The following is a 22429-nucleotide window of genomic DNA, read 5'->3' on the forward strand; positions in this document are numbered from 1 at the left end:
TTCAGACACAGAACATGTGTTAAGTGCCATCTTAAATCTGATCACTTGTCCTAGCCCAGGCAGACTCTATGGGGTGAATATACACACACCACAGAATTCAAAGTAACAGAAACTTAGGTGCAGTATTGCATCACTTAGAGATGGGAAAGGTATTCCTCACTGAAGAGGTTCCAGTGTAAAATTCTAGCATGAATCAAGTGGATCAACTTGATGAACATGATTTTTAATTATGTTCTCCTACTTTTCCTCTTTCACTGTAAAAAAGTATATTGAAAACCAAACTGGAACAGACTTAAACGCTCTATTTATTTCTAGCCATAATGCCTTTTTTTAGTGCTTTATGCAAGCAGACTTTGCTTTTTATGGGTGGATAGCAGCAGTAGCACATGATGAAAACAGTAAATGGTCACTGCTATCTGTCTAGAATATCCTTATGACTAGGTCTGTAATTAAAATCACTAACCTCTCCTGCAAACCAATATTCCTTACCTCTCCCTAGAGAGGCAGGGGTTAATTCAGGACCACTAAATTAGCTCTGCACCCTGTAATGACTCCTTTGAAAAGCCACTCATGAAGTTTACAGGGAAAGAGTGAGAGCGTAGCTCTGTCCCAGCCAACATTTGGTTCCTATTACAGTGAATAAATCTCCCCCTCCTCCTTTTCTTTTCTTTTTTTCACCCTTTTTATATTAAAAGTCCATCAAACACATTTTTTCTCTTTCATATTTTCCATTAAGTTTCCTCCAACACAGGCCTTCCCAGAGTGTGGTGCTCCTTGCTATCTGTGCTCAAGCAGCAGCTGCAAGATCCCAATGAATAAGAAAATGGGGAATGAAGAAAATACCTCAGGCTCCTTCTCCAAGTCCCAAGAGGCAAGTGAAAAATTACAATTGGGCTAAACTGGTGAAATCTAGAGTACTTGAGAAGAATAAACAAACAAATAAAACGCCTAGCTGTTGAGTTTTGCAGGGTTAGGATTCATGAGATGGAGGAAAGTACTTACAGCACTGTCCCTGCCCAGAGCTAGATACCCCTGCCACCATCAGCCTCCCAAAATACACACCACAGGGCCTTAAGGACATCCCCAGGGTTGTGCTGGCCAGGTCCCACACCACTGAAGGCCCAAATGAATTTTCCAGTTCTATACAACCATGCAGTAGAGACATCTCATGCACCTAACTCTGGGTGTTTGTTGTCTAAATATGAGTACACAGAAAAACCTTTAAAGAACGTGTCAAGCCTCTAGATTACACAAAATTTGCACTGAAATTCATGAAAGCAACCAAGTTTGCTTGACATCCAGTAGACCTATCACCTTCTTATGTGGTAGATGAAGATTCTCTTATGAGAGTCTCTTAGAGAAGACTTGATAAATCTGGTAGCTTAGATGGTCTGTCTACGAGAACAATGCATGCTGAATATACAGTTCCCTGACACTGTGTCTGTAAATTTCAAGCCCCAGAATCATAGCCAGATAACAGAAGTTCAGAAAAGCTCTACAGCTCTACATTTATAATATATATACCTAAAGGAAAAGCCAGAATCTGTTCAGCACTTCCAGAGAAAGCACCTACAAATTGACCTAATCATAGATTGTGGAGTCACCTGAGAGCTAGCTGGACACAGTCATATTAAGATAAATTTTCCAGGCAAAGGAGGTAGAGTAGCAGCATGACACTGATAAGATTAATCTGCTGCATTACCATTCAATAACACAATTAAAGCTGTATAATATTTAGCTGCTAAAAAAACCACAAAACAAGAACTGAAGGTCACTCCTTTGGGTCCTTGCTGTGAGGCTGTATGCTTGTGGTTAACAGTCTCTTGTTTTTGAGTAATTCCCCAAGCACTGATAAAAGGGCAGAGTAAAGGTCCTCAAGAGACCTCTTCTCTTAAACAACTGAAATTTATCAACCTAGCTCCAACGCAGTGAAGCTAAACTAGTTTCCCAGTAAAAAGACAGACTTACACAGTCCCTTAGGCCCGATGGCACTTATATGCTGACTAAGGAGGTGCCTTTAGCTTTCTTATCTTCCCCATTTTATAAATCAATTCTGTATGTATAGATCGTTTCTGCTTTCCTTGTCCCTCAAGTAGATGTATAAGGTAACAATGTATAACATGAAATAGACTGTATATGAGTGTGATCTCCCACCTGTTAAACTGAAATTTTTTCCTCCTCAGGTTCCTTTTACAGTTTTGTTATGCTGGAGTTAAGGAAAAAATTCCTTTACTTTCTCCTCCTGTAAAAAGATCCACTCACCTGCTGTGGCTCCCTGAACATTTAACAACAGGTTAGAAAAAGAAGGGGAAGAAGTAACTGTGTCTATGTCAGCACATACTTTCTTAAGTCTATAACATGAGTTGTTACCTATTGAAGAAGCTGACCCAGCCACTGTATATGCTGCATAGGCAAGACCATCCTATCATACACATGGTAGGAAATTAAACAAAACAAAACAAAAAAAAGAAAAAAAAAGGCTATTTATACAGAGACCACAGATAGATACTACAGAAAAAGCAATATACACACTTTCAGCTATCCTAAGAGCAGCATGGCACACTGACACCAAAGCAATAATAGGGTTGTGGTGCTAGCTGATTTTCTTTCTGAAGCCTCATTGATGGTCACAAAGTATTGTATTTGTAGTTTAAAAGGTAAGCGTTATTTTTCACTCACTCCACCCAACTTCCTTAGAGGTAACATATGATATATTATGGAAGTGTTCATTATTTTGACCAAGGTAGCACAAATTACTAGCAATGCTTTTCTCAAGCTAAAACTGACAGAAGTTTTTCAGGTCTGTAGTGTTCTTTTTAAGAATCTTCCACAGATACTCTACTTGCAGAAAACTACTCTTCAGAAAAGAACAAATATTTTGTTAATAGTGAAAACTTAGCCCAAAAAATAACTTCAGAACTGAATGGCAGGTTCAATTTTGATTTAGATGTTATACATTTTTAATATGGAACGACAAAATATTTTAGAAATTCTGCAGTCAGTACTAGTACAAAAAGGAAAACAAACAGTGCCATCTCCTTCCCAAAACTTCCGATGCACCTGTCTCCCTCTATTGCTTCCAGAAATGGGTGTGACATACCAGATTTCGATTATAAAGAACTGCAAGAAAAGAGTGGAAAGACTTCTATTTATAAAGCCTTACCTGGAAAAGCTAGTACTGCAGAGCAAGAATCTCCCAATTTTTTGACATTTTGTCCTCCAAGGAATAATACCACAGAAGCATACTGCCTTGCCAGAAAAGACCATTCCAGCTTACAATGATTTTGGCCTCCTTGCTGGTCTTTTGTTTTAAGCTATACAGATATAGTTCCCATTGCACTCCTACTATTGGGATCTATCTAACTCTACACCTGAAAACAAAGCTCACTTTCCAGCATTTCCAGTAATCCAATGTTTTAACAAGAAAAATCACAGAGGAGTTCATATTGTCATAAAGAAATTCAGTATTAGTGAAATAAACTGAGTTACAGCATCTTATTTCTGGCAGAGAAGAGTTAGGTGAATAAAAGGGAAACTCCCAGCTATCTGCCTCCAGGAGATATAGCAGAGTGGTGTCTGTTCCTGCTTTAACGGAGACTTTACATGAAACCTTAGTTTAGCCACTGCATTTCTGTCTCTCTCAATCCCCATTGGAAAAGTGATCTAGTCTCTCTAGACTCAGCAAGGAGTTTTGGGACACCACAGATGTAAATCTCTGCCCATTTTATGTAGGCATTACAGGACAAAAGATTAAAATGACTGATTATTTTGAGAGCAGACAAAGCAGAGGAGGTAAGGAAGCAGCAATTAGAAAGGCAAAAAAACCTGAAGTGAAATAAATTTATTACTCTAATAGGCCCAAGCAAGTGCAAGGTGCTTCACTGACATGTGGCACAAGGCACTCAAAGCATAAAATATAACAAAACAACCTTACTGCTAATGCCCCCACTCTTGGCTTAATTAAATTTATTTTATTTCCTTCTCTCCATTCTGGCAGTGTAAAGAAGAATACACTGCATGAAGGCTGGGGGCACAAGTGCTGCATAGGGCTGAATGCAGCATACCTGGCAGCTGCTAAAACAGAACATTAAAGTCTCCGCTCCCTTTGAACACCCATCAGGCAAGAATCACTCCTCCCCTTCAGCTTCTTTAGGAGTTCATACACTTAACCACTTTAGCATGTTTAGCAGTTCTGCAGGCACTTCCAAGGCAGGTGGTGCAGTGGAAAATTGTGGGAGAGTCCCAAATCACTCAATTGTCTCCTCTTTCCCCAGCAGGCAGCAACACACGTGCTGACCAAGCAGACCAGCTGACAGAACACAATTAAACACAGAGAACAGGAAATTTGTGATTAAACCTCTGAAACTACAGAAAAGGCTCAAGCTTACCTCAGTAAACTGGGTCAAGAAAATCTTTCTCCAGGAAACTGATAAATCTGATGACAGATAAAGTCTGTCATTAGAGGAAGATGAGTAAAAGGATGTTCTCATAATTATATTTTATAGTACTAAGAGATGAGATAGCACACTCTAAAAGGCAGTTCCCAAACTTGTCTAGTATTCATTAAAAGATCCCTCTCTGTCAGACCTTTTCTGCAGATGTTCAAGTTGCACAAAACTTACTTGGATCACCCAGTGCCTGAAGTCTTTTACATGACATTTCTATCTGCCTACAACTTCAGGCTAGGAGTCAGAGACTATAAGCTCTAGTTTTATTTGTGGCACCTAGAAAAAAAGCTTTTAGATTCTCTCCATTTGAACAGGCACCCATATCTGTCACGTTTCCTCCTCCAGCATGGACAGAAGAGTCTACAATGCAGTTGTGACAGCCTGGCTGGTCATCCCAACTGCATACTCTATCCGTCTTCTCTCCTTGAGGTTTGAGAAGAATACGAATCTAGGGATGGTGCTGTTTCCTTAGGGATTCAACTTGCTGGATTCATTAAGGACTGATTTTGGGATAAGTCTTTCAATTGCTAAGTCTTTTGGACTGTATATGGGTGTTGAATATTTCTACTGACTCCGGAAACCAAAAGCCAAGAGTAGGTATCTTCAGAGGAAGTGCAATAGCTTTCACAGGAATTTGTGGTTAAACATGAAAAAAAGTTATGCAATCCTATATTCCAGTCCAACCCAATCCCTTTTTCTAGAGCCAAAGTGGAATTGTTTCCTATGAGTACAGAGAAAATTGTATAATTAGTCAGAAACTCCCAGACTCAGGAACACAGATGGGAATCATGGAATCACTACCTCAGGAATTTCATCAAGTGATTTCATGTAATTCTGAACATGAGCACATCAAAGATGCAGACGCTAAACCCTTAAAAGGACAGACTAAAATGTTCCAACTACTTGTGGAATAATATCCTTTAAAGACTCCCCTCCTAGTACAGATAAGGCACATCAAGAGATGACAATAACAACAGTGTCCAATAAGAAATCTTACAATATTATAAACTGCTTCTTTGTACTTGATGCCTTTCATGTTTCAGTAAGTATTCTAAGTAGAGTAGACTTGTCTCAAAGGCCACATTTCACAGAAAGGTACATTTCACAGAAAAACTGATCTGTAGTAGAGAAAATAGAATCCAACCATGGCCTCCAGAAGGCTCAAGGTGAACATAGCAACATTTGCTAAGAGAACCTTCATGTTGTGTACTGTATTTAAGGCTCTTGAGACTAGTTGGAGTATAAGACACTAAGCAAGCTCTCACATAGAAGTAACAGTGTTAGAAAAAGCCTGAAACTAAATGACAAGAGTAGTTGTTTCCTAGTTTTGCTACCTAACAATACACACCATAAACACCACAGTGAGATTTGGATAAACAATATCCAAACAACTATGCATTTTGCAGCAACAATCAGGACAGTTCACAATTGAAGTTACATGATATCAAGAGTTTAGATAATTTCAGAAGGAGATATACTAACAGCAAAATATCCAGCACCACATTTCTTTTCCCTTTCAGAAATGCTTCTCAGGAACACAATGTTTACACTCATACTCAGGTTCTGCAATGCTTTAGAGATCATAATATGGTAACTTTTTTTTTCTATTTAGAAAATATCAATAAAGAAAACCATTGCACTACATGAATCACATTGTGTCTCTTGCATCTCAAAACAACCTAGAAATCGGTGCATTAATTTTGTTCTCTTTACACAGATAGTAGAGGATACTTTCATATTTAAATCATTTGGGTAAGTATCAGCAGCAGGAAAGTAGAATTTCAGAAACAAATGAAAACATGACTCTGACCTTTGCAAAAAACAAAATCAGTTATGCAAACAATGTCCTGAAGAAAAAAAACCAAAATATTTAAATGACTAAAAATTGATTGGATCCAAGTTTCTTGAAATATACCAGAATAATCCAATTATTAAAACTGAGTTTTCAAAATTATTTTATTAGTACCTATTATTTTATTTAATACTTTAAAATGTATTATATGTGTTTATATGTATAAATTAAAATTTTTAAAATATTTTTGAACTTTGATAATAGACAAAATTATTATTCCTGTGAATTTTTAAATGAAACTAATTGTACATTAAAACATAGCTCCTTCTTGAGGCTTTTCAACTCTGAAGAAAGATAAGCATATTGTCGATATTCAAAACCAAATTCTATGAAAGGCAGCTTTTCCAAAAAATCTTAATAGACAGCCTTTTTTGGAACTGTTCATAAGGGATAACCAAGCTCCCTTGATTTGTTGGTATGGAATTTTGAAAACAGAAGGCTAGTGGAATCACTGTCAGTAGAAACTAAAAGCTTATTCTCTTGGAAAATATTCTGGATATATCATAAGAAGTTCTTTATTGGAAAGAGATGTGTTTATCAAGGCACCACATTTTAAGAGCAGCAGCGTCTATGAAGAATCACTTTTGGGGCTAAGAGTTTCAAGAGCCTGCACTTAGATGTTCCTCATACACTGTTTTCTTTATTGATTTCTTCACAAAAGAAGAGATTGTGTTCTCTTTGCCATGTTGACTGCCTGAATTGGAAAGCCTTTCATTGCTGTTCAAATTATCATCCACCAGGAGATATTTCAGAGAAGTCAAAATCCTTAGCATCATGCAACTGTCAAAGAATCTTACACCCAAGAGTCTAGTGGAGCCAAGATGAGAATTTTACTGAACAGAACACTTTCTAACAAGTTATTTCAAGTTTTTTCTAACACCACAGTTTGAGATCTTCTAGGAAACAACTACGGGAGGTAGAAGTCACTACACTAAGGAGTATATTGTCTTTAATGAGTAACAAAAAATTCTAATTTCAAATTCAGAATATGAATGTGAAAAGTGAAAAGTTTTTCTGATCTAAGTACCAGCAGCAAGAAACAAAATTCCTAAATTTACTCATTTTTAAGTCTCAGCATCTCCAACTTTTCAAAATGCTAAGAGGTGTCAGCTTATCTTCATTTTACTCATCAGGATCTTTATTCTGGTACCAAAAAAGAAACAGATGGTCCAAAACTCGAGGTTTCCTTCTCCTTTTCACATGGTCTACCAAACATGAAAGTTTTCTGAGCTGAATTTTGAAGAAATCTCATATTTTCAACACCAAAGACAGAAGATTCTATTTTTTTTCCCAACAACAAGCAAATAAAGAATTCTTTATGCATACAAAAGGTTTGGACCACATAAGTCACAGCCCTTTTGCTCCAAAGGATGAATCTTGCCCAGGCTAAGCACCCCTGACAGACAGCTGCCAATAGCATGTGCAGTACTGCCAGATCTTCGACTAACTTTTCAGTTAAATCCCACATGCCAGATAGCAGAAAGATAGAAAGGGTAGTGAAAGACATTTACTGAACCAGATGCAATCTGAAATTCAAGCAAAGAAGTCAAGCAACATAGAATCATATAACGTCTTGAGTTGGAAGGGACCCAGAAGGATCATCGAGTCCAACTCCTGGCCCTGCACAGGATGGCCCCAAGAATCTCTCCATGTGCCTGAGAGTGTTGTCCAAATGCTTCTTGAACTCTGGCAGGCTTGGCGCTGTGACCACTTCCCTGGGGAGCCTGTTTCAGTGCCCAACCACCCAGCAGCTGCAACATAAAAAATGTCTTTGATAACGTTCTCTTACTTTGAAACTCCTTTTACTTAAGGTTCTTGTCTCAGTGCCAGTTTTAAGTAGATTTGGATTAGCCAGGCTGGCTTGGCATCTCCCCACCTGGTTTGCTGTGAACAGTACTTGGATAAGAAATGTTAATAAAAATGCAGTGTGTGCAATAAGAGCATATCTGGAAACTGGCATCATGAAGCACTATCTATTTTTTTTTTCTCCTTCTCCCCTCCCTTTTTTTTTTTTAAAGAAGATATCTTTCAACTATTGTTACAGAATGAAATCCTAGAAACAAGTTTCCTCATTTTGATAAAGGATTCTTGGTATTTCCATCCTGACATTGCATAGCCTAGCTTTAACAGTGCACTTAAAAACCTTCGTAATTGGCACTGGTTCTGGACAATCTAATAACAAGCTTTTCTAAGCGACCAAAATGCTTTCTTGCTCATTACCAACCAAAGTTCTCTTACTCAGAGCATTTTGGTCAAACTAGTCAATGGCTGATAGTATCCACTGTTAGGTAAAGACTCAAAGTACTACTAACACAATATACATACACATGAGATAGTCGAAAGGATCACCAAGCAAAGCTGTCACCAAATAGAGAAACTGAAATAATCCTGACTTTTTTACATTTTCCCCTCCTTCTTTTTTAAAAAGAGGTTTTTGTCAAACACTGAATCCCTGCATGCTCACAAACAGCTGCTGTTTGATACCTGCAGCCTGGAGAAACCCTGGAGAATAACAGGCTGACACGGAGCCAAAAGAATGCAATTCAGAAACTCTGGTGTCAGCTACAAAACTTCACCAGCCTGAAAGCTAGGGGAAATCAGGCAAAAGCAGGATCTTCTCAGGAAAGGCCCACTAATACTTTCAGGGATAGAAAAGGGGTTTCTTTGTGCTTTTGCAGGGAATTCCCACTTATATCACAGTACAAAACACCAAAAAGGATGCCATGCTCATCCTGAGCAAGCCAAGCTAAAGCGTGACCTCGAGCTGGATGGAAAAAATGAATGTGCATTGGTGGTGGAAACTCCACTGTACAATGGAAGGTAGCTCCAAAACAAATCCTAGCAGGAAGGAAAACCCTTTGGCCCTTTTTGCTACCTCCTGCTGTGGCATTTGTACTTGGTCACTGAAACCCTTAACTCAGCTGAGCTTGATTCCAGGCCCTTTGGCTGCTGACTTCAGAGGGTTGTCCAGGAACTGCCCCACATGAGGGCTGCCTTCTAGACAGGCTTTCTACATGGATCTCAGATCACACTCTACTTCCAGTATCTGACAGGCAACATAATCCTGATTAATTTCTCTTTCTCAGCTGCACAACACCAATGTCTTCAACACAGCTGTTCAACACCTTTGCTCTCACCAGTAATCAAACTCCCCTTTAACACTACCCTATAGACACCTCCATTTTCTTGAGGTGAAAAGGTACAGAGCAGACCTGCAAACCTCCAAAATATTCACAACAACTTCAATACAGTGCTGGAGAGCAGGAGGCAAATGAAGGAAGAGTTGCTAACCCCACCTTGTCTTTCATAAGCCTAGCTTACAAAGGGGACTTCCATTTTTATAAAGCAGCATTCTGTATATCTGGCAGGGAGGATACAGAACATGCAGCTCCAAGATTTCGAAGTATGACCCACAGGAATAGCACAGTTCAAAGATGGGCCCATTCAATCCCTTTGTTCTTAGGCCAGATGGACCTGCCCTAAGATCAATGCCAGAAAGGACACTCTTCTGGGAAACTTCCCAATGCCCTTCTCAGCTGTACAATGTGAACTAATTTCAACAGCTATGGCATGGTAGCACAGCTTTCATTTATACCTCACTACCTGCAGGGCCAATCAATGTATAAAACTTGAGATCCTTGTGTGAGAACAGTCATAGATGGATAAAAACATTATTTAAAAAAGATCTAAAAAAGAGGAAAAACCAGACATTTGTGGGATTCCCTGACAGCTCTTTGCTGAAGGAAGGGCTGGGCTGGAAAAAACAGGGCCCCAGGTTTCTGCCAAGCTGTCTGAGGCCCGTCCTTTCCAAATAGCTCAAAGAAACAGCCAAGGCTCCCTTGTAACCCTTTCAGAACTTCTCTAGAGAGTGAGGCTGCTGAAGCCAGAGCCACTCTCACAGAGCACCAGACTACAGGGTTCCCTCATTCCTAGGCCATAAGCAGCAGAGTAGATCTCCCCCATGGGAGCTACAGGCACATTAACCCTCTGAATACCACTCTGGAAAACAACTATTTTAATGGGAGATTTAAATAAATGCAGAGGAAAAGCAGATCTGCTGGTCACTTTGCAACATGAAATACCTAGAACCTACACAGCATTTTTCAAAGACGTCCAAAATCAGGGATAACAGGGAGAGATTACAAGTCAAGTAGCGCAAGACACTAAAAGATTACAACTCGTTCTATATTGAATTAGGTATTTAATAGAACAGAAAACAGCAAGTAACTTCCATCACAGCCAACAAAATCCACCCATGGCAGCTGGAAGCAGGAAAAGGAGAGTTCACTACTGAAGAAATGGAAAAAAAGAAAAAGAAAAAAAAAACCTGAAAAAATGAACTGCCTATACCTGTTGCTCTGTTTGACATTTACTGCAATAATCAAAGAAAAACAAGTGCATATTAATAAAAATGTCAGTCTTTAGCATGGTCAGAAGCCAACAAGATACTGGTATACATAAGTTGAGTTAGAAAATAAAGATACACTAGTATTACTTACATGAAACTAATGTTTTACTCCTACTTGATGCACTGTTTTCATTTCTTGTCATCTCTATAAAGATAGCCAGACCATTATTAGAGAGCCAGAAAGATTTCCATTTAGAATTTGAAAAGAATAGGACTGTTTAGTTTAGGAGAGACAAACAAGAAGGGAGATGATAGAAAGATAGAGGATAAATAGTGCAGAAAATAAATCAAGCCTTTCTGTTTGCCTTCAAGTAATCTTATTACAGGTACAGAGCCTTTCACCAAATTTGGAAAAAAATTAAAAATGGAAACTTTTGCATAATATGAAATTCACCTGTGGAACTCACTGCTACAGCTCAACAAGACTATATATTTTGCAGAAAGTAGAAATATATGATTAACAACAACATCCGCACGAGACTACACACAACACAGTATTGTGAGAACTACAAGCCAGCTGCTTGCTGTTGGAGGGCAAAATCAAGTTTTCCCCCAGACAGGGAATTTCTCTGCTGCCCATCAGAACGTTCTCTGTGCTTCTACTGATGATGACGGTGATAGCTGCTCCGAAGCACAGCGTATGAGAACTAGAGAGACTAGTAGCCCAGTCATATGTTTACGTTAGAATAAGGTCAATGTGGGGAGGCAGCTGTAATGAGAAAACCCAAAACTATTATTCAGTATTGGTTTGGCAGAAGGTACAAGACCCCCATCACTCCCATCCACCTGTCAGTATGGGCTGTTTGCTTGGAACAGGAAGAAAGATTCTCATCTCTTCTCTGAAAGGAAGTCACGCAGTCAAAACGAAACCTGCCCCCCTTCAATTTTTATTTGCAAAAATCATAATTGTCCAAGGCCAGCAGATACAGGTAATGCAGACGCTGTGGTGCCTGTGCTCAGCCACAGCCCATCCAAGGGAAGCACCAGGCTGCAGCTCTAGCAAAGCCTCCCAGAAGCAGCTGAGCAGAGAGTCCACACTCACACAACTCCACTGGTGCCCTGTTCTGCCCTGCTGAGAGGCCCCAGTTCTCGCCTCCGGCTCACAGCCCCAGCACTGGCTCCTACAGTCTCCCTCCAGGCAGCACAAACCCCCTTTGCCTCTGGAAAGGGTCCTGTGATTAATCTCACTTATTACCTTGGAAAAGTAACAGTGCAGCGGCTGCCAGCCAAGTCCGACTCAACAGTGTCTGGGGAGCTGAGGCTGCAGGGCCAGGCCTCAGACTGTCTGGGCAAGTCACGAGCTTTCTGCCTTTCCTCTCCTGGAGGCTCCAGACAGTCAGAGCCAAGGCCTAGCTGTGGGAAGCAGGGATCCTGCAGGACTGTGCCAATCCATGGTGCTGAGGCTCAGGGCAATTTCCAAGCAGGATGGAGAGCAATTGGCCCTGACATCACAAGTTTCCTTAGTGTGACCAAAATATATATATAAAAAAAAAAATACAAGGTAAGCCATGCATTTCTGAAGTTTAAGTCAGCCAATTCACTTCCACAAGTCAGCCAGTTAACAAGTTATCACTGGTGACCCAGGAATATGTGTGTGGAAAAAAAATAAAAAAAATATAAGAGGTTGTTGGGGTAGGAGAAGGCTGTTATAGGCACAAATATTCACGGTTGCATGAGTAGAGAAAGAACATGCACAAACTACAAACAGAATGAGTTGCAAGAACATACAGCTACCCAGGCAGTAGTTCTATGTTTTGCCTGCCCTCCTCAAACCTCCTCTGAGCAGAAGGTAATAATATAAAACTCTAAATTCAGGGCTCTCAGAAGTGCTGCCTCTCAAGGACCGTAGGCAGAATCAACATGACAGAGCTGCCAAGGCAATGCAGACAGAGGTACCAGAAAAATCACTCAGTTACTCCTCTGCCACAAATAAAGAAATTATTTTAGGCATTAAGGTAAGAGAAGAGGGAGGAGAACAAGCACTGTGGGGAAAAAGGAACAGACATGTGGCTATGCTAGCAGAGGGCTGGACTCAGTGCTGTTGGGCTGCTGCTGCTCTGGCACTTGTGTGCTGCTTAGCCAGGGAGGTGTTACGGTCAATGTCGTTTGCTCAAACTGAACTGAGGGCTTACTGTGTACCCTCAGTGCTTGCTGCTTTCCCCCTTCATTTCCTCCAGAAGCATCAGGGCAGCAGAGCCTCCAAGTTCCCTTACACCTAGATGCTGTGCAAACAAATAGGCTCCCAACACTTGGCAAATGCAGCCCAGGACAGCAGTCAGGCAGCCTCGCCTTTGCAAGAAACTGCAGGGAGCTCAAAACAAATGATATGGAAGAGAATAAAAGTCACTATCAACTCAGAACTACAAGGCAACACACATGTAACACAATTAGCCTATGATTGCTGTCTGGGGTCTTTCTGGTAAAACTCAAAGATTCAGTGAAACTGGAGAAGCCAAATACACCACTGCAGAAAAAACTCTTAGAAGACATCTGGGATTCTTCCTCACAAGTCCAAAGAATATATACTTAGTAGGACCAGAACAGAATATCTGAAATCTAGAACGTGTAGTACCTGTACCCCTAGCAGTAAATGAAGTAATTCTTGGAGGAGAAATCCACTGTCTCTTTCAAAAAACAAGTGGCATAACAGTTGCAAATTCCAGTGCCAGAAGCTTCTAGTAACCTCTGTCCACTGTTCCCACTATTAGAGGTAATGCAGCAATTTGCCAACAGGTACTTGAAAGTTAGTTTATGTTCTGAATCAACAAGCTTCACTCTGTTAAACAGCTGATTTTTTACCTTTATTATGCATTCAAGAGAATGCTTTATCAAGAGCAGTTCTAGGACGGTCTTGGCTTCAGTGACTGATAGTTTCACTGAATAACGAGGAATCACTTTCATATTTGTGGTCCTTAGATTACATTATTAAAATTGTGATAAAACAATACATGGCAACCTTAAATACTTCTACTACAAAACATGTAATCATGTTTAGTGCCTTTACAGCACAATGTAAAGGGGTGACAACCCTACCCAAATAATTGAGTGAGAACTCAACTGAGACAGAACTGAAACAGGGCACTGAGACACGACTAGGATTAGAGAGGGAGAAAACAGATTTGGCATAACTTCAATGATGTACAGAGGGCAACAAAGACAGGTCTGCAGTAAATGTGGCAGATGCTGACAGCTATGTTACAGAAGTCAAAAGTAAGCCCACATACAACTTGCAATATCTCACCTCTTGTGGAGCTCTGCAGGCTTCTTTGAGGTGCAGCAAAAGGCTAAGCCATCATTTGAGTGGGAATAGCGCCAATGCTTATAGAAAGTAACAAAAAAAAAAATCTCAAAATGCACAGCAGTGCAGATTTATAAAATAACATTTTAACATACCCAGAACTGTCCTCTGTCTCCATTTTACAAACCCAAGATCTCCTTTGCCTTTTGGCTAGTGGACTACTAATTTGGCACCTCACCTCATACAGCCAAAAGAATTCAACAAAAGGAGTCCTTCTGAGAAACATTTAGATAAGTCAGTACTGGGAGAGTGGGAATTAAAGGGGAGAAAGATTTGTCAACAAGAATAGTCCAAATCCTATAGACTGCAAACATCAACCCAAAATTTTCAAACAAACCTCAGCAGCACTAAAATGGCTTAGATTTACCACAGAGCCATACAAAAACTGTAAGGACTGCATTTCAAAGGCAGATATTTGAACTGGAGCCAAGTGCAAGCCAGATAAGAAACCCATTTACAAAACATTTTCATCCTTGCCGAATTCTGTAACTGATAGACCAGAACCTTAATGGAACAAAACAAAGCTTTTCTTCAGTTACCCAGCACTGAGCACAGGCTGACACCCATCAGATGACCCTCTGTGAACTGCTTGCTCCAACGTAACTAATCAAGTAGCAAAAAAGGCATTTACAATACAAGATAGCAATCTCCATATATCATGACCTTGATATTCCTTTTGGAATTCTCTCATAAAATAAAAGTTCACAGACCAAGTAATCTAGCACTCCTTCAAGAATCTTTTTTTTCCTTTCCAGATTTACATAAAACTTTTAACTCCCAGGATTCTGGTCATTCAATAAAAGCATCCATAAAGATACAATAATTCAATAAAGAGTTTTAAGACATCTATCTGTCACTTTCTCTAAGGATAAAAAACAGAGCAACTGAAGTACTGAAAGACTAAATGATTCATAAAAGGTTTGAAGATGGAATCTCTTATCAGTTGTGACTGGAAAATTCTGAAGCATTTTCAGATCGCTGTAGAAAATAAAACAAATTTTAACTAAAGGCATTAAACTATGCACACAGTGCTAGATGAGGCACAGCCCTGGAAGTCATTCAGAGCAGAGTTTGGGACATTAAGTGGTGGGGTTTACAGCTATGTCTGTGAGCCCATGAAAAGGTGCAAGCAGAGTCAAAAAAAAGAAAGGAAGCTCTAGCACAGCCTGTATGCTGCTGATCTCCCAAGTTGTGTAAGAAGAAAACACAGTTTACACCTATTGGATAGGTTCTTTATTTGGATTAGGTAATAGCTTGCCTGGCTGGGCTCCAAGAGCGGAATCACTACCACCTCTCTCAATAACTTTAAACCCCAGAGGCAAACATTGTCCTGGAACAGAAACAGGCCAGGAATTCATTTCTCACATTCTTCTTCTTTAGGCAGGGTAAAAAGCAGTGACTGATGAAACAAGAAAAATTTTACTTGAGCTTTCCAAATCCCATTACAATTTCCTATTGAAGGAGCCATTTGGGAAAGGATGACCACTTAGGTCACATGCCTTCTGCACTGTGTTTCTCCCTCTCTCACCTCCCTCCATTTTCCAGTATCATTCAGATGCCAATGACAAGAACCGGTGTTTTCATGTGCACACTGCTTTCCAGTCCTAAACTCATGGGCTGGAGAAGCTCTGCTTCATTATTCTGTTTTAAAAGACAAAAATGAAAGCTTAAGCAAAGGAATAAATAATATTTACTGGAGTGGCAACGGAAGAACTCAAATCTCCAGCAGTTCTGGGCTTGTATTCAGCCTAATTAACACAGCAAGCTTGACTTGCTCTCAGTGTACAAGATCCAGACTCCTGTGAGTACATCTTGCTGCTCTTTCAATCCCAGGAAGAATGGTTTTACTGCAGAATCACAGTCCTCTGCCCTGATTCCCATGAGCATATCAGCTATAAATTCAAATTCCAATGTCCAAAATTAATACAGAGCGTAAAGAAGCCACCTGGAAAAGAAAATCTAATAAACACTGCTCTATCTATGCTATTCCATCTTTGAACAATCGAAACTTGATATTCACAGAAAAGGATGAAGATGAGGACATAGTGGAGATTGCTGCAGCATCAGACCTAGGTTTGTATTCTACATATATGTCTCAACACCAGCAAACCTGAACTTACAGGTGCAGAGAAATCAAAGACAGACATTTCCCTCTCATTCTTCATGTTCATCTGGGCCCTTATTTCACCATGAACCTGACAGCTCTGGCAACATAACTATTTTCATAGGCCTAGATTCCAGAACCAAGAAGAACCACTACTAAGCTCTTTAATAGAATCATGGAATTGTTTATGCTGGAAAATACCTTTAAGATCCTCAAATCCAACCTTAACACTACCAAATCCACCACTAAACCATGTCTCTGAGTGCCACATCTACACATTTTTTAAATACTTCCAAGTGACTCCACCATCTCCTGGGTAGCCTGTTCCAATGCTTGACAACCTTTTTGGTGAAGAATTTTTTTCCAATATCTAATTTAAACTTCTCCTGGTGGAACGTGAAGCCATTCCTCTTGTCCTATTGCTTGTCATTTGGGAGATGAGACCAACACACACCTTGCTACAACCTCCTTGCAGGCAGTTATCCAGAGCAATACAGTGTTCCCCCCAAGACTCCTTTTCTCCAGGCTAAACAACCCCAGCTCCCTCAGCCACTCCTCAAACTTGTGCTCTAGACCCTTCACCAGCTCCACTGACTACTCTTCTCTGGACACACTACAGCATCTAAGCAAGAAGCCAAACACAAATTACAAATGAGCTCCTGAGTGCATTGCATTCTTCTTCAAAAAGCTAGAGCAGCAATTTTAACTTACCTGACTGCTGAAGATCTTTTGTCAGCTCTATGAGTGTCTGACTGAACAGCCCACAGTGACCCTCTTTTGTTGAGTGGTGACCGGTAGTTCTGTGGGGCAGCTGCATTCCCCTTGCTTATAGCTCCACTTGCCAAGTTCAGGTTTGTTAACTAAAGAGGCAAAAAAAACAGAACAAAAACAAACCCAAACAAACTATCAGAAACAATTAAAAGCTGAGAAAAGAGCAAAAGGTATCACTATGTAAACGGGATAGAGCATGTACTCAGAAAAGTGAAACTGCTAGAAAAGGGGAAATCTTCAGATGCAAAAAACCTGTGCTAATTGCATAAAGCAGTGGAAGAGATGACACCAACAGCCATTCTGCTTGAGATGAATTCAAATGCCAGCATGAAAATTAGAACCCTTCCATTCACAGAAGAACAAAGAGGGGGCAAAAATCCCAAAGTAAGAAAGCAGCATCACGTTCCTGCCATGTGAAAAATTAAATCCATGCACAATAATCAAAAGCTAGAAGCTCACATTACATTGAGCAGAGAACAGAGTATCTCTCCAGTCATCATGAACTGCGTAACTAAGCCAACCACAGGCACCTGTCCTCCCCATACCCCTCTCTATACATCCATACAGGCACAATGCAAAAGCATATGTACCTTGGATATAAAATTCAAAACCAAACTTGACCACACACAAAAGAAACTTCTCACCCAACCACTTGCAAACTGTTCACACAAGGAAACACACTAAAATCATATTAGGTGTATGTTTGCTAGATCAAGCTCTAGAGAAGTTATCTGTGAGTTTTTAACCATGTAATATGTGTTTGTTTCTTTCTCTGAGCATTCTTTTTGAGTTACTTATCTTCTTGAAGGACCAAGCTGCAGGCAGATGCTATCTGTTGATGTACTGAAGAAAGCCTAAATGCACAACACAATGGATCTACTACAGCAGTGTAATGGTTTACATTTGGGGGGAAAAAAAAATGAAGGTCACAAACCACTACAAACATTGAAAAGCTAACTTTGCAAAGGCTTCCCAGTCAAGCCCTGCCAGAATTAAGTTTATGACTCCTTTAATTACATGATCATGTGGTACTTTTTAGCAGTGAAAACACCCAGTTGTGCACCAAGATCAGGGTCAAACAGCAACCAAAACTTACCTATGTTGGTCCTCCTCACTTCGGTGGCAACTGGAAGGCATATAGCCAATGAAACACTGGACACAGACAGAAGAGTCCAACTAGCCCTGCATCTGCCCTAGATCTCAAAGGTGATGGTTATTGAGTCACTTAAAGGTGTGACTTAACTTCAGCATAGCTTAATAATGCTCTTTTACCAGAATTTGTGCACAATTACTTGAACGAGTACAAACCAGCTTCATTACAATAAATACACTCATACTTAAAATGGGCTTGTTCAGGACCACAAAACTCATATCTTCTCATGGAACTCCAGAACATGAACTAACATTGCAACTGAAGTAGGCTGCCACTGCTTTTGTGGTTTAGTAGTACAAGGCCCCTAAGCATTTTTTACGTTCAGAAATCTTTAATTCCTACTTCAATTCTGGACAAAATTAAGTTCTAGTGGTTATACACTAGGCTTTTGCCCGCTTCTCCAAAAGCAGCCAGCAACTTTCATCGCATCCCTTCTCAGCTCTATCCTTTCTCATTCTTGCTTCTCATCTATGTGTCATTATTCTCTACTAGTCAGTTCCAGCTTCTGCATTTCAGGTATCGTTCTCCTTGGTTTTCTCAGTACAGTTCATTCTGACAGACTTGCAGCACTGGCCTCCCTACTAGTTCTGGCCTATGAGACACACCATTTCAGATCTGAAATTTTCCACAGGAGTAGTTACTTGATCTGTTTTTCCACACTTCCCTTTTTAATTCCTCACATATCCTATTATCCAAGTGGTTCTAGTTTTATTCCCCTCCCTAGTCCATTCGTTTTGCCAACTGTTCTTCCATCTGAATGGTTCTCAATGTCTTCTCCCAAATTATGTCCAGGCACAAATTTCACAGCCTCCTTCTCCTAGCTGTTCTCCATACCTTGGCAGAATTCCAACCCCTTCAGTATTGAAGTCAGATAGGTCCCCAACCCATCAAGGACCAGGCCACTGAGAACATAGGAGAAAAGGAGTACACTAGGGGTACAAATACAGAGAAATTCAGTTTATCATGCTCAGTGGGGAGGGAACCTTCAGGAAGTTGAGAAGGTCTAGCAGGTATTTTTTCATTTGGTATATTTCACTTGAAGCTTTTCAAACAACTACTGTGCAAGCAACCTTGGACAAAACTTTAAATTTCAAATTACTATTTCAAAGCATGGGAGATCCAGAGATTTAAACTAAAAGTTCTGCAGATATTAAAATGCACAAAATATTTTTTTTAATCCAGCCTTGGTTTTGTCTGGAATAATTCACCTTGCCTGGAGTGTTCTGAACACTGAACAATAAACACAGAAAACATGAATCCAAACAGATGAAGTTTCAGAGCACTACAACTAAAGACAAGATCTTACAGTGGGACATATCAGGCAAGCTTAGTAATGGGCAGTGCTATCCACCTTATATGGAAAATAGCACTAGGTATCATTTTGGTCCCCCACCTCACCCTTAAATGTTGTTGTGTTCTGCAAAATTAATTTAAAATTTAAAGTTTCTTCATTGCAATAACAGAAAGCTTCAATTTAGGTTTAGTTCTGATTGTGCCAGGCACTATACAAATACCTAACAATGACAGTTGCTGGCCATAAAGAGTTTATTGTCTGAAGAGAAGCAAGAATGGTAATGATGCAAACACAAAGGGCAACATGGTAAATGAAATAGGTTATATATAATTCTTAGCTTGTCAGCAACAGTGACCAAAACTTTGCTAACACATTTTCTCTTCTCATCATTCTGATACTAAGAACCATTTAGTCTGATGAATTACTGCCTCAGTCCTGCTCTATTATTGTGACATGCTTACATGCTTTCCTCTTTAATACTGTATCTTGTTTATTTGAAAGCTGTCTCTCCAAGCAAAGCAGGTGAGCAAATAGCTTAGCATAGGTAGTAGGGATATTTCACACATTCCAGATAGACAGGTGTTTAAAGTACAGGAGATTAAACACAGGCAAGGGATTCAGAATGAGAGAGAGAACATCAGCAAGGTTTAGATGCAGCCAGTCCAGCCAGATGGGTGTTACTGCTTGTTACTGTGCCATGCACTGAGACATTTCAGCTGCTATAATTAGCTTGCCAGGATGTTGCATTGGAGGATTGCTGAGACACCCCCAACACATCAGTGCTCAGCAGGGGCTTCATTTTACAGTCTTCATGTGCACCTGATGGAACTGCATTCTTCCTTTCACAGAGACAAATCAGTTGGTATTTTGGTGTAAAAGAAGGTAATGTATAGCACCTGGACCTAAACAGTCATAAAGAAGAGCTTGTAGCTTCAGAAATTGTAATAATGGAGCAAAAACCAAACAAATTAAAAAAATATCCCCAAACCCTAGAAAGTCAGGCTAGCAGGCTCAACAGAGAAGGTGGTTATTAGTGTGGATCTGCAAGAATAAAGTTATTTTTCACACTGAGTTGCAACAAGATGGGTTCAAACTCTCTTGCTTGCTAAGACTCCTGTTCTTCATTAGCAGCAATGGACTTCAGAGTATTTTTCCTGACACTGAGTATGACAGGAGACCTATGTGTGCTGCAGTGCACACTTCAAGCATCCCTATTTTCAAACATCTCTCCTCACATGAATACATTCTTCATGGAGTTTGTAAAAGGCAAGTCAATACATAGCTAAAACCTCCCAAGACAGAAAGATTAATAAAATTTTGCCACAATTTTTTAACTGTCTGGGACAGCAAAAACATCAGAAGCTGAAAGAAACATGCTGACAAAAGATCACCATGGGATAGTAAATACTAAAGAATTCTCAGGGAAGGAGAAAAGCCCACTTGATGTACTTCTATTTAACATATAACATGAAGAAATGAGGGAGGGGGAAGAACATGTGGGTTGTCACAGCCATATCAATAAATAGAGCCCTGTGTTAGAAACAGCACATACATGCACTGTTATACTTACTTCAGAACAATGCTAATAAGCCAAAAGACAAATTATTGCATAATGCTAAAATGCTTTTTGTCCTGGGTTACATGAAAATTCTGGTATCACCTTTCTTTCCTTTTTCCTCCAAATATGCCTTTTTGGTGTTTTGCCTTTAGAGAGACTGAACTGCTAGAGATTTACTTACTCAAACATTCGACCACATGCAGTGACCACCCAGGTGCTGTAAGAGACTGGACTATCAGTGCTCATGGCTCAATCAGCACTGTGCTTTGATAACAATGTGCAGAGTGGCCACCCAGGCCAGGGGCTGAAGGCGTGCACATCCAACACCTCAGCCTACAAGGTGGGTGTTAAACAAGATAAGGACAGAGGCAAACCCGAAGAGGTGGGGTAGTGTTTCTTTTACCTTACAGAGATGACTCAGCTATGATAACTCCACCAAACATTCACATCTAGCCTGAAGGTATTCATCTCTTTTTGATGAGCCATAATGGACTCAGCTGCAAAATCTTAGAAGGTGTCAAAGACTCCCTAGTATCCCATGACTCACAGTATTACATCATCCAGTGCAAAATTCCCTGCTTCAGGGGAGATATTGGAGGCATTCCCACCTGAACCTGAGTGTATATAAGTTTTGAGGCTTCAACCATCACCTTGACAGATCCAGACTGCAACCACCACTTCAACCAATAACATCGAAATCACAACAACCAAGTCTTGTCATGGATCCAACAAGTGTCTTGTGGATCCTTCCAGTCACCTGGGGGTCCACAGTCCTGCCCCGACTGCATGACCTGGCACTGCAGCCTCACTACAGGTGCCACAGCAGCGTCTGCTGGTATCAAATCCCATTATCCACTATTTCCTGCCAGCACTGACTCTCCAACTTTCCTGCCAGGTTTTCCAGGCGTGGGGGAGGCAAACCATGTGGCAGGGCAGCCATCTTGTCTCTGTCCTGTGGCCGTGGCTTTTTCCTGGGCTGAGGAGGCCAGCCGCCACCTTGATTTGGTCTGGTGGGTGGGCTCGGGAAGTTCCTCCTCATCAGTTGGTTTAACCCAGTTTTATCAGTATTGCCATTAGCAGTCGTCTTGGTACTAAGTTATTTTTTCACATACATCCGAGCATATTTGGTATCTCTCTCTCTGTATTGGAGAAACAGGGATATTGAATCAGAGGGAGGAGACTTCTGTCCGGGAGTCTCTGCCTCTCCAAACTGTCTCAAAACAAGACACTTTTTTACATTTATTTTTAAGTGTTACAAGGTAAGTTAATGACTGCAATCACAGGGAACAGTCAGAAGAATAGCTTAGTATCTTTAGCTTTTCTGATCTACATTATACTAGTCCTTCCAGAGTTTCCATTATCGTATTCAATAATCTTGTTTCTATAATAAAGTTAGCATTTTCTTTTTGATCTTCTCTAATGGTTCAAAGAAGCTAAATCGGTGAATTATAACAATGACCAAAAAAAAAAAACAACAAACCCCAACCAATAACCAGTGTTACAGATCAGCCTCCACAGATCCAGGAAAAGCCTCCTGAAAGCC

General features: G+C 40.2%; 1 protein-coding gene across 9 annotated transcripts in view; it reads right to left on the reverse strand.

Annotated features, from left to right (window-relative positions):
• TTLL5 (tubulin tyrosine ligase like 5) overlaps nucleotides 1-22429 on the reverse strand; it is a 152193-nt gene that overhangs the window by 54224 nt on the left and 75540 nt on the right. For 8 of the 9 annotated variants that reach the window (XR_007631432.1, XR_007631431.1, XR_007631433.1 and 5 more), the window contains one exon: nucleotides 16822-16970. Coding sequence is in view for 6 of the 9 variants with exons in the window: in XM_050335280.1 (XP_050191237.1) it covers nucleotides 16822-16970 (149 nt within the window). In the remaining 3 variants the exon portion in view is untranslated. Of the gene's footprint in view, nucleotides 1-13949; nucleotides 14027-16821; nucleotides 16971-22429 lie in introns of all 9 variants that reach the window. The other variant, XM_050335284.1, reaches the window with a different exon arrangement.

The sequence above is a fragment of the Myiozetetes cayanensis genome, unplaced genomic scaffold, assembly GCF_022539395.1.
Source record: "Myiozetetes cayanensis isolate MyiCay16 unplaced genomic scaffold, myiCay2020 scf6-25, whole genome shotgun sequence".
Lineage (NCBI taxonomy): Eukaryota > Metazoa > Chordata > Aves > Passeriformes > Tyrannidae > Myiozetetes > Myiozetetes cayanensis.